Source organism: Meleagris gallopavo, chromosome 29 (assembly GCF_905368555.1).
Source record: "Meleagris gallopavo chromosome 29, MGAL_WU_HG_1.1, whole genome shotgun sequence".
In the NCBI taxonomy this organism is placed as follows: Eukaryota; Metazoa; Chordata; class Aves; order Galliformes; family Phasianidae; genus Meleagris; species Meleagris gallopavo.
In genome coordinates this window covers 1883368-1896442 of record NC_139432.1, presented here as the reverse complement: position 1 = coordinate 1896442, position 13075 = coordinate 1883368, and the positions used below count along the sequence as shown (strand labels likewise).

General features: G+C 46.7%; 1 protein-coding gene across 1 annotated transcript; it reads left to right on the top strand.

The window, feature by feature from the left end:
• The first annotated feature begins 10660 nt into the window (after positions 1-10660).
• On the top strand, positions 10661-11587 carry LOC146542575 (uncharacterized). The gene has a single exon (XM_085211303.1). It carries the CDS (start codon positions 10661-10663, stop codon positions 11585-11587), a length of 927 nt encoding a protein of 308 aa, XP_085067429.1.
• Positions 11588-13075: the final 1488 nt, after the last annotated feature.

Genomic DNA, 13075 nt, shown 5'->3' with positions numbered 1-13075 from the left:
TGTATTAGCTTCCAGGCAGGAGCTGTGTAAGACTGCCTTTGCATTGCTGAGAATTGCATCTCTGGGGCAGTTCCTGGGCAGTGCTTCTGCCTGATGCTATGCAACAGGCAGTCCTTCATGGTGAGACCGTAAACACTCTGACAAAGGTGGAGTGTGTTTAAAAGGGGTAATATCTTTTATTGGGCTGACAAATATAGATAGAAAATGGAAGAACTTGGCACACACCAACTTCTTTGGGTCTATAAACGTTGAACAGATCTTCACAGCCATATAATGGCAAGGGAGAGAAACAAATGCCAAGCCAGCACCATCCAGCAAAGCAACAGGCAATGCTTTCACCCTCTGGGAGAAAGAACCAAGCTAGAGGGCATGTCTGAAGAACTTAAGACCCCAGCAGTTGTGGATTTCATAGAGCAGCACAGGAGTTGTCTCTACCTGGGACTGGAAAATTCCCATCAGAATTGGTGTAAAATGAGGTTTTCAATGCCGTGCTTTCTGTCCCTACGTAAATCCCCAAGACCTACATGCCTCCCCAGCCCCAGTTGCCCCCAAGGAGGCCATCAAATCATTTTCTCTGAGGACAGCTCTATTTTGAATCATTCACGCCTGCAAAAGCTGTGCATTGGTCTGAAAACCTCAAGTTTTGGAGAAGCCTGAGTAGGTTGATTTTCACACGTTGAACTTCTCTGGAGTGAAAAACTAATTCTTTTTTGAGCAGTTCCACTGTTTAGCTCACAGCAGAAGAGAAGTCACAATGAACTAGCCTTGAGTAGGAGTCAAATATGAAAAACAGACTCTTGCAGAGGAAGGGAAGACGTGAACTCAGTGCTTCAATCATATAAAACAGAGCAAGAGAGCAATGTCATTGCTTCGCTGACAGCTGTGTTGCTGTTCCCAAATATTTTTTTTCTCATTCTGACTATGCTAGCTAATCTAATCAAATAAATGACTTTTCTCCCCAGATTTTGCCCAGTGGATGATACACAAATGCAAAATTTTATTCTTTGCTAGATGGAAAATTTAACTGGGATTGCCCCCATCTGCAAGCATGTATCTGTTGGAAACATTTTATAGTAACACACCAGGTTGGACAACACAGCACAGGGGAAGAAGATGAAAAAGAATTGGGTAGACTTTCTCCCTCAGAACGAAAATCCCTGCCCTCCATGTTCCGTTTACATTTTTGCACTGTTTTATTGATGTTGGTATTTTAGATACATTTTGTAGGAGGCACCACAGTGTGTTTTAATATACTCAGATATTTGAGAGCGCTGAAGGCTTTTTTTTTTTTTTTCTTTCCCCTTCTTTACTTAAACCTTTACCTTTAGATATTATTAAAACAAAACGATGCAATATTGCTGAGGTAAATGCCAGGAATTTTGGAATTGCAGAAACGTAATTTCAATCCGGAGTGAAAAGTTAGGGCAGAGATTTGAGACTTCTGTGCTGGAAGACATCTCTACTCTGAGTGTGGCCATAGGAACTGACCACAGTGTCATAAGGGTATTTCTGGTAGATCTTCTTCCGGTCAGTTTACATCCAAACATGACACTTTCCTCCATTTCTTCAAATGTTTGCTTTTTCCCTGTATCTCAGCAATTGCTTGTGAGTCATTTTCATGAAGAGAAAGGAAACAAGCTGGGTAAAGGCATCATCTGTGTTGTCATGGAATGCTCAGACCCAGAGACACATGAGCACCCATATTATTGCTCCTGGCCACTGCAAGCCCTGGTCTTTTCTAGATCTTCCCAGATGTTTGTTTTTGGGATTTCCATCCAGATCCTTTGGTGGGCATTAGGAATGGTACCAGGCACAGACCCACACTTCTGCCATTCCTCTGTGGGGCAGCACATTTGGGTAAAATGTCCATTTTCTTTGCAAACTGTTCATGTTAGGCAATATTATTCATTCTGTCCTCACTGGAGGCCTCAAGGCTACAGCTGATGATAAAGAGTTGAAAAGCAGAAACTTTTTAAACTGAGATTCAGCATCCACAGGAAAAAAAAAAATGGTAATGCGGGGTGACTGGGAGCCCTTTGTAGAAAAACATAGGGGAAATCTGGAAAGCAGACAATAAAATACTCTTTTCCAAGTGAATTATTAATGTCGATGTAGGAGGGGATATATCCTGGGAATTCAGCTTTGCTGATGCAAGCTTTCCTTCTTCTATCACCCCACCCCACAGCTCTTAGACAGGAGGGCTTGGGCTGAAAGGCAGCAATATCTGCTGTTCGACAGTGACTCCAGAGCAGTCTAACTCATAATTTTCAAGAGAATTTTGCCTTTCATCAGCTCCCATGTCCAAAAAACTCAGCCTGTGCTGCCAGAGTCCATCTACTCTCTTCCTTTATAAGAAACAACAGTTCATGCTGCTCTGTGTGATAGCACCAATACCTGCATCTTCAGCAGGGGATGGGTGCCTGTACTTGAGCTTTCTGTAATTGTATTTGGAGTAAACATCAGCACAGCCCAGGGACTGCCACTGGCCAACACCAGCTGCAGCTTTTCACTCACAGCTCTGCTTTGAGCCCTTTCCTACAAGAAGAAATAACTCTTTCCACCCAAAAAATCCCAAATTCCTGCACCAGCTCCAAGAAGAGCCAAAGAAAAGACAATGCAGTCCTAGATACAGTGTCAAGCAACACTTACTATTCCTCCCTTGTCCAAGCTATGCATTTCATGCTGCTAAGTCTGCTGGGATCAGGAAAAAATTCCTTCTGCATCACAGCCATCAGACAGAGCATTCCCAAGGCAATCCAGAGGACATTCCAAATGCAGCAAGACTTCAAGATGCTGCACCGATCTCCAGAAAACACACAGGACAGATTTTCATCTCCAGCAGATGCCCAGAGGACTTGCTTCTGACGAAGCTTCCTGGTGAAGGTACCAGGGGATTTGGTGCTCTGCAAAGCAGCCTTCCAACTCTCCTCCTTTCCCACCACAATGCAAAGCCAAAGCACAGAGCTGGTGACCTAGCAGGCAGAGAGAGGCCAGCAGGATCTGGGGGAGGCACATGCCTTAGTATTGTGGAACTGTAGAAACCTTTGCTCACTAGAGCCCTACATTACAACCTCATCACTTACATCCTCCCCAGGTGCCCTGCCTGTCATTGCATCACCTGCTTTGCCTCTCACCACCTGCTTTTCTTCCATTAGCAGCACCTTGCAAAATGGAAGGAGCTTGGAGAGCCTGTTTACATCAAGGATTGATCTCCCTGTCCTCCAAGAATGACAGCAGCAGCACAATCACATCCCATGGGAAGGTACCTCCCACACCTTCCTTCCCCATTCCTACAACAGAGCAGATGCTCCTGAGTGCTTTCTGAAGACCTTGTAGGTGTTCTGCTGAAAAGTGCATCCTTTCATCTAGGAATGGTTATTCTGTATTTGTGCATTGTGTGTTTTGCTGGGCAGGGTGCGGGGGGGAATATTTTGCTAGGAGGTTTCTTTTGCCTTCTCCCTAGATGCACAGGGCTATTTGCTTTCAGAATGCTGATAAATTTCTCTATAGCAATGCAGGACCAGAAGGAGAAAAACCCCATCCCCTCGCTTACAGCAGGAATGTGCCTCTCTTACACACTTTAGCTTAAATTTGAGGCAGGGACCTGGAAGAGCAAAGATGTGCTGCTCAGCACTGAGCATCCCAGAAAGCACCTTTAAGGTTTTTGCTTTGTATGCACCACCATCTAGCGCAGCACACAGGAACTTCATGTTTTCCCCTTTTATTTTATTCTGCAATTGTACTCAATCACTGGTGCTGGTGGAGTAATTAGTGCTTAATAAAGTCCCCACTTCATAGAGCTATTTATACTTCTTGATCATTGCAAGCTGCTTTCAGAGTGGGCATGGTTGCTATAGTCATGGTGATGGGAATCTCCCTGCTGGATTCAGCCTCTAAAGTGATGGTGTTGGCTTTCCTGGAAGGATGGGACTATTCTGGCTTCTGGAGCAGCAGGGCAGCATGGCCCAGAATAGGATCCACTGAGCAAGGGAAGGGAAAGCCATCACCTTGAGAGGCTGATGGGTAAACAACTTCCCAAGCAAGTTAAGAGCATGGACACTTCTCAAGAATCTCAAGAGCATCAGATGAGCACCTTCCATTGGGTCAAAGCCTTTCTCTGGGACAAGCCACTTGTCTGGGGTGGCCCTTCATCCCTGGTGGCTGCTTTGAGACAGCTGAAGTCTCAAAGAGTGGAAATAGAATTACATTATTCCAGGCAGAGCTGATTTCATGAAAAATGTATCATCTTTCCACAGCTTCAACAAAAATGTATTGGTTTCTGCCAGATTTAATTAGAAGCCATCTATTCTCAAAACCTGGGAAGAAAAGGCATGAGGGGGGGAGTGAACACAAAAGGTTTTAAATACTTCTGCTCTACATCGGCAGCTGAATTATCTGACTTTAACCCTTCGCCTGTAAATGACAATAAAGCTGTTTCCTCCTCCTGAAAGCACACTGGAAAATAATCATATGGAAACAGAGTAAAATGTTCATTTCTTTGTGATCTGAGTTCAAGAATTGCCTCTTTGCTTTGTTTTTGCTTTGAATGTATTATTTTTGTCCTGAAGGGTGAAGAAAAGCTGCTGTTTTTGTAGGATTTATGATTAAAACTGTTAACCCCATCCAATAATGGTGAGTCCAACAGAAACTCACATTCAACAAAATGCAATATTTCTGTTGAACTTGAAGGCCCTTCAAATCTTGTGGATTTTTTTTTTTGTCATTTTTATTTGTTTTGTTTTGTGTTTCCCTGCAGTATTGCATCGTGTCAGTCTTTGAGATGAAAGCCCTGCCATGGGAGAGCAAGACGTTTAATTTTGTAAATGTCAAGATGAACAGTTTCAACTTTTCCAAAACCTTTGTCCCCATTTTATATTGAGCTGAACTCAGCAAATCCATTTAGTCAAGTCTGCAAAAAACGATAGGGATTTCGGAACGGAACTGACTTCTTTTTTCAATTCTTCTTTCAGGAGAGAACTAAAGCCCTGTGTTCAGTTCATACCGGGACTGCTTTAGAAGTCATTCCCCACACTGATGAGTTTTGGTTTATTCACTGAGCACACAATTTCCTTGCCATTAAGACAAGCATCAAATTTGCTCCTGTGGACCAAAAGGAGGAGATGCAGTTATTATGTCATGCTGAAGATGCATTCATCTTGCTGACTTGCTCCCAGGCCCCAGTGCTCGGGCTTCTTCCCCACTATCTTACTCCTGCTTAAGGGATCTGAGTCCCAGCCCATTCCTGGCCAGCAGCGAACATCCCAACCTCTTATCCAAGCCAGACCTCAGCCAGCCTGAGCCATGGCAGTGAAATTGTCTGTACCCTCTTTGCCATTCCATTAAAAGTTGATTTGTTGCTGTATTAAAATGTGAATAACCAAGAAAGCAAGGGTTGGACTTTTTTCCTTCCTTGCTGTTATTAAAACTCTAAATCAGATTGCATGCTGAGCCATCTCTGTTACCTTCACAAATGAAAGCAGGGAATTGGCTTTTTTCATCTTTGACCTTCGATGCAAACAATGTAACAGTGCACATGGATTTCTCTGAGCCTGTTGTGTGAAGCTGTGTTAAAATAAACAGGATCCTGTAGGAAAAGGGCTCGGAGACTCCTCTCCTTGGGGGCATCTCTGCTGCCATTCAAGCTGCAGAGAAGGCAGTGGGCAGGCAATTGGGCTGTGCCTTTGCCTTGTTGTGCTGCTCAGATCTCATCTGATTGCAAATCAAGTGAAGGCCTTTGTAGATGATGATACTGTTATTACAGAAACTTTCATCCAGATGGACTTTATCCATAGAACTCTAACCCAGAAATGTTGGTCTAGTTGGAACATGGCTGGAAGAAGGGCAGAGAAGATGGTGGGGAAAATGAGATTTTAATCTTCTGTTACATTCAGACTAATGTAATTCTTGTTATTTGTCCCAAAATGATAATCCTGATGTTTTGTTTTTGATTGGACTTTGTACTGCTACTACACCAGGTTTATGCCTGCTGTTGTTTATTTATACTGTTTTCTTTTATTTGATTCTTCTGGCAGACGATTTTGCCCAGATATCGCTCACCAACATCACTACAAATAGCTCTGGCTGACCTGAAAACGCGTTTCCACTGATCAGATAATTCATCTTAAATGCTCTGCCAAGTGAGAGCAGTGACTCACTCATGTCTGCAGACCTGGGGACAGCCTGCTCATCATCCAGGCCAGCAAACTCACATCACACAGAGGGCTCAGCAGCTTTTATTTTGTCTGTGACACAACTAACCGGGGAAAAGCAACTCCTCTTTCATCTTCTGGAATGAATTTTCTGTCCCTCCTATGACAGGAGACCAGCAAAGACACGGGGTTGAAGCCAGAGGGTAGAAAAATGAGAATAATCAGCAGAGCACGTAGTTGGGATGCAATGCCAGCAATGGGCTCATCGAGGCGAGCTGATGAGCACTGCTGTCTGCTTGGGTCAGAGTAAACTGGCAAGGCCTTCTGCTGCTGGGTCATGAGCTGAGATTGCACAAGTGGATTTTTAATAACTGACGCCAGAGGGAGTTTTTTTCACTTCTTTGGGATGACTGAAAAATCAGATTGGAAGAGTTAACTGCAGATGGAATAGAGCAGGTTAGTTTAGGTACTGGGTCTTTCCCCTTCTGGTTTTGATTTGTGGCTTTATTTATTTATTTATCTTGTAAATTTGAATGAAGTATTTGACAAGGTAGTGATGAGCTTTGAAAAAAAAATCTAATGAGAGCACTCTGCAATAGTTTCCCCACTGAAAATAGCTTTCTCCCACAGCTTTTATGAGCCTTTCTTTGCACCCAATATTACACAGTACATCAGGGAACCTCCTTGCCTTCCCCTTCTTTATCACTGATGGAGAAAAGCAAGCAGAGCAAGTGCTGGAGTCCCTGAAGCCACCACGTCAGTGGCCATGATGTGGTTCATCACGCAGCCCATTCCAACAATGCTGTATGATGATGCCTTCAGGTGATGAGCAGTGCAAGTGCACATGATTCTTCATCCCTCCCCAGCCAACCACGACTTCTCGGCTTAGAAACTTCATGAGGTGGATTCTAGGTATTCAGTGTCCCTCAGCAGGTCTTCATACCATGAGCTTTTCCCATGTCCTGAATGCCCACACACCCCCATACAGTCCCAAAGGGTCTCTCCCTTTGCTCATCACAGATGGAGGCCATGATGAGTGAATGCAGCTTCCATGGCAAGGAGTTGTAGCCCCATTTGGTGGAAGCTCAAGAATGATTTACAGTGCTCTACACTTTGGTCAGCTTGCCCTTTGGTTTGCTAGCACCAGATGTTGAGACCCCACGAAATATCACACGTGTGAGGATTTCTGCAAGGACTGTGCAGAAAGCAGTGCACTGTAGTGATTGGTCTCCAAAGGAGCAAATGGCTCAAGGTAAGGCCCTTTTCTGTCACATACTGCATACCTGAAGGGAATCTGGGCAGTCCTGCAAAGCAATAAAGCCTGTGCTGCTCAATTCTGCAAAGGGAAACTGCTCTCTGCAGTTATTGCTGCGTCACTTTGTGCTAACTTAAATTATATTCAAATGGAATAAGGAAATTTCATGTGTTCTTCCCTCTCAGAAAGGGCAAGGATTTAGGATGAGACTTGTTCTGTTGGTGCAGGAGCAGCTCCTCTACAGAGTGGAAATAATCTTGCTGAAGAGTAAATACCATTATCTGGTATAGTTCCTGTCCCCACTGATGCTCAAACCATTAAATAAACACTAACTAACCAGCACCCCTGGGAAGAGGAAGGATTAGGCTGATTCAGCACACTGGGGGCCAGAAGCAAATTAAATGACATGTGTGCAAGCAGCAGCATCAGAGCTGGGAACCAGCCACCTCGAGCCGACTTTGCCTCTTCCTAATTCCACTGCTCTAATTTCTGTAATGAAGGGTCTACTGATGCCAGAGACACAGCCTGGGTGTACAAATCTGTCCCCACAAAGCATAGAGGCATGATCTCAGGTTCATACTGTCCTCAAGTGCATGACCAGTGCACCTAATACAGACTCAGTAGAGGCAAAGGCCAAACAAAACTCATAATATAGCCTTGGCTCAGCTCCTGGCTTTGCACCACTGGGACCAAACATCACTGCAAATGGTACATCAGCAGAGGGAAGATGTATTGGATGTCTCTGCTCCCTCTGCAGCCCTTGGAGATTTGGCTGAGTTAGCCACAGAAGCACAGAGAACAAAGCAGCTGATCTCAAAGCAAATTCTTAATGGAGCCTTTGTGTTGTCTTTTGGGATTGAGGACCCCCAGACTGGTTGGGAGCTTCATACTTGGTGCTGTGCAGTGCTCAGGCTGATGTACCTGCATTGCATTCCCAGCATCTTTTCAACCTACGTGTGCAAGCCAGCCTTGTGACCAGGGTTTTATAACCCTTGCTCATGGGAGCTAGAAAAATACTTTTTAAGGTGCTGAAGTCAAATGGGAATGGCACAGAGAGGTGTCTCTCTATGGAGTGCCAAGGATGGGCCATCCCAGCTCACATCCCAGCTCTGCTCTTTTGGCAGCAGGACAGCAATTACTTTTTAGATTGTTTTTCTCATTTTCTCAGTTCATCCACTTGAGGAAAGACAATCAGGGTTGCCATAGCAATGAAAGGCTGTCTTCTTAATTTGCAGGATTCTTTGCCTTAATTGTTCCTGGAATTATATTCCTGTGAAAACTGCCTTCTTGGGAGAGTTTGAGCTGGGAGCCACACCAGTACTGAAGGAGAAGTTAAAAAGAGGGAAAAGATGATGAAGACACTTTTGGATAAAGAATTAAAAGAAATATCTTAGCCTGTTTTGTGTGCTGGCAGGAGCAGTGCCTGCTGTTACCCAGAGAGAAGGGCCTGGAATGGGCCCTAAACTTCAATTATTTATGAATAATTTAAGATACTTTCCTAGGCTTTCCAATTAAGCAAGAGTATCAGGCAAGAACTGACACACACAAATCAAATTAAAATTGTGTGATGTTTAACGGGGAACAAGTAAGCTTTCAGGGACTATTTAAAAGGGGGTGATGGGGTGCCAGAGGAAAAAGCTTTTCTTATATCTCATTTTTCATTCCCAAATCTCTAAATCCAAGAGACACGATAGAAGCCGCGTCGCTTGCATTTGACATATAATGAAAAAACGTGTTGGATTGCTCAGGGTCACTCAGCACAGCAATGGCACATGGGGGTGGAGATGGAGGCCTTGTAACCCCCCAGCTCACTCTGTACCTGCTTGGAACATCTATAATGGGAACATCTTCAAATATCAGCTGATAAACAGAGCCCTGGAGAGAGGGCAAATAAATCTGTTATTGCAGAGATGCTGGGAATGTCAGAGCAAGTGGGACAGGCTCCGACTGCAGAAAAACACTACTGCAAATCCAATATTCCCTTTCTGTAATAAAATCTGTGCATGTAACTCAGTTGGTTTGCAGGCTCACGGCTGGTTTGAGCTGGGAGTGATCTCTGTGTTCTGGTGAAGTCTCTTCCTCTTTTGCCAGAGAGGTCTGGAAGATGGAATCTGCCGGCACAGAGGAGAAGGAGGAGAAGGAGTGGAAGGAATGTAGCCCAGAATGTCCTATTGCTCCAGGACACCTTCAAAGTGAAGCTGGATCAGGTACTGGGCAACCTAATCTAGCTGTGTTTGTCCCTGTTCATTGCAGGGGAGTTGGAATAGATGAAGGTCCCTTCCAACTCCAAAGATTCTATGATTCTATGCCAGGTATGGCTACTGGAGAAATCTGCCTCTCAGAGTAGTGCTTCAAAATGTTGATTCAATGGCATCTCTGTAAATACAGTGTTTTTACTGGCACCTTATGTGGAGCAGGAGTACTGCAAAATCACTCAGAATCACTAAATCACAGGGGTTGGAAGGGACCTCTATAGGTCATCTAGTCCAACCTCCTGCTAAAACAAGTCCTGTAGGGTAGGTTGCATAGGAAAGCGTGAGCAAACAACCTGCTATGATTTGAGTGCTTGGTATAAAAAGCAAGCCTGATGTACAGATTGCCACAAACTTGTATTGCATCCAAAAACAAACAGGAATAAAGTGTTGAAGTTTCAGAAACTGTCAACAGTTTCCAGAAGATGGATCATTGTGGAGATAGTAAATGTGCAACTTTTATTTTCCCATATGAAGGCCCAGGATGGTGCTCAAATACCTGCAGCCATGAACTGTGAGGTCACCAACTAAGGAAGGGGTTGTGACATCAGCAAGAGATGACTGTGACCTCCCTGACGCTCGTGCATCAATTGGGCACCGGTAGAGTGCAGCGAGGACTCGTGTCTGGAATCCGGTCGAGCTTGTTTGCGAGACTTGGAGCGCCGTCCGAGGACTTTGTTTGGGTCGTGCTGTGTGGCTGCCGGCAGCACTTCTGGGTGCCCAGCCCACAGCATCGCCAGTGTTTCCCCGGCCCTGCCTGGCTCAGGCAGCTGGGGCTCCGCCAAGTGCGCTCGCAGCAGCAGAGGTGAGCGGTGCAGGGACACAGCCCTGGGGTGGGATTGCTGCTCACGGACCGGGCGTCACTGCTGCCAGCCCCGGGGACAGCGAGTGACCGCAGCCTCTCTCTCTGTTTCAGTTTGTGACACCTTCTGCCTGCTGCGGCGCCTGTGAGGGGAGCAGCCTCCTGACCTCGGCTCTCCCAGCCCACAGCACAGCCCAGGGCCATGGAGGTGCCATCGCCCTGGACCTGCCCCATCTGCGGGCACGGTCGGGACGATGTGGCCTACGTGACCCCCTGTTTCCATCAGCTCTGTTATGGCTGTGCGCTCTGGTGGGCCGGCCAGAAACCGAGCTGTGTTGTATGCGGGCAGAAGATCAGGACCATCGTGTACTCGGTGAGGTCAGACGAGGATTACCTTGAGTGTGCCGTCCCACAGCCCGCAGCACGCTCAGCTTCTGGCCTGCAGGGTGAGCAGGGGCCTGCAGAGCCAGCTTTCATCGCTCCGGAGAACAACTTCCCTCCGGAGGTCTGGGCTGCCTTTTTCCAACAGCAGCCCGACCTCAGACCCCTGCTCCGGTGGCTCGATCGGGAGTTCCGGACCATCTCCAGGAGCACGTGGTGGGTGGTGCACTCCAGGCAGAGCATCGTCCTGCTCTGCCTCTGTATGTACGGGCTGGACGAGGCGGTCCTGCTGCAGGAGCTGCAGCCATCCCTGGGGAACCTCACGGAGAGCTTTGTGAGGAGGCTCATCACCATCACCGCAGCCATCTACGGCCCGCAGCTCCGCCGGCAGCAGCGCCACCAGGACAGCCGTGCTGCTGCTGGGCAGCAAGAAGAAAGATCCGCAGCCGCCCCCAGCCCCACCACTTCCCACCAGGGGCCTCCTGCCTCCAGCCCAGGCCGCTCCACCAGTCCTGCAGGCCCCAGTGCTGAGGAGCTCCCCAGTGACCTTCAGGGGGGTCCCGGGCACCGCACCACCAACGCTGCGCCCTCAGGGGAGGAAGCGGGGCAGGCGGTGGCAGCGGGCCTCTCCACCCAGGGCAGGGTCCACTCTGCTGGGGGGCACAGGCGACCTAAGAAGAGGAAGGCCAGCAGCAGCCCCCAGGGCTCGCTGCCACCCCACAAGAGGCAGCACCAACGGCAGCGCTAGGCCAGCACTGCACTGCCAGCCACAACATGGCTTGGGGCTGGGAGGCCAACATCTGCCTCTCGGTCTGCTTCTGAGAGGCCAACATCTGCCTCTCAGTCTGCTTCTGAGAAATAAAATCTATGATTAAAAAAAGAGACCAAGTTGAGCAATTGGGGTTGCTGTCCCTGCCCATGCTGGTTTCTCACTTTTCTGGTCCCACAGAAGGCCACAGAATCACGTGCTCATCTCCACAGTCAGAAAACAGCAAGCCCTGACAGTGGCAATAAAACAAGCGTGGGCCCCAACACGCACAAGATGGACCTCGTGTCTAATAATAATAATCCACTCATTGGCCTCCTCCCATTCTGCCAGCTCCAGGCCACAGATAATTCACTTATCTGCAGAAAAGATGCAATCCTTGTTGTCGTTGCTGCTGCATTTGTTGCCATTGTTTTAAGAAAGTAATGAAACCAGAGCAGCACAGAACATGAAGCTGGCCTCGTTTGTTCCTTGCTGAAGATTTAATCCTGTTGTATTTCTTGCCTAAGCAATAAGATGACCAGCAGGATGATGGCAGGCAAGGAATGCTGTGTGTTACACTGCAGAAAAGCAAACAGCTGCAGCAAAGGACCAGGAAGATAGGAAGTAAAGCATCTGTCGGAGGAACGGCCGTCAAGCAGGATCATTCAGCAGCACTTGCTGAATCAGTGTGCACAAGAAGGCCAAAAATCACTTCCCAATGGGACGGTTACAGTCCGGTGTTTCCTGCTGCCCATAGGGTTTCATGCAGTCCTTCCTGCACCTATTGGCTGGACAGAAGGTGGTTTCCCCAGTCACCTTACAAAGGAAGGCAGATAGATACTGAAGAGTGGCTTTGACAGCAATTCCTACAGCTGTGGAGTTCAACTCTCACATGTTTCATCTCTCACCTACAGTCTGCTGCCAAAACATTAAAAAAATATTTAAAATTATCTACTGAGCAGCTCTGTCATAATTCAAACCCACACCTTAGCACCCAAATAACTAACACAACTTTTGCCATTTCCCAGCAGAGTCCCAAGAGCTGCTGTCCCAGATGCTCTGTGAGCATCAGAGCCACCCTGATGAAGACCAACCTATGTGTACCAGAAAATTAAAACTAAATTAAAACTTCCTTAGAAAGCAATAACATTTCCATTTCTACCAGGATGATAAATTGAATATTTTTCTTTGAAGGATGAGCCCCGCACATATCCCAACTATATCTGCTGACAACAAGAACCTTTTTTACCCGTCATCACCATCAAGGCAGCAGCTCAAGAGCCACCATGCCCTCAGACTCAGGCACTCACAGCACACGTGTCAGCAAGTTTCTAATCCTGGAGCATTTATTGCCAGGGCTGGGGCAGGAGAAGCAGCACAGCTTGATTCATTAGCTAACATTTGTTCAGTGCTCTGAAGGCTCCAAAGTCCTGAATAAGGTCTACAAGTTACTATTACTGTTTTTCTGATCTCAGGATGAATTCCCCT

Excerpts from the sequence above, each read along its gene's own strand:
- LOC146542575 (XM_085211303.1), top strand. The coding sequence starts at position 10,661 with ATGGAGGTGCCATCGCCCTGGACCTGCCCCATCTGCGGGCACGGTCGG.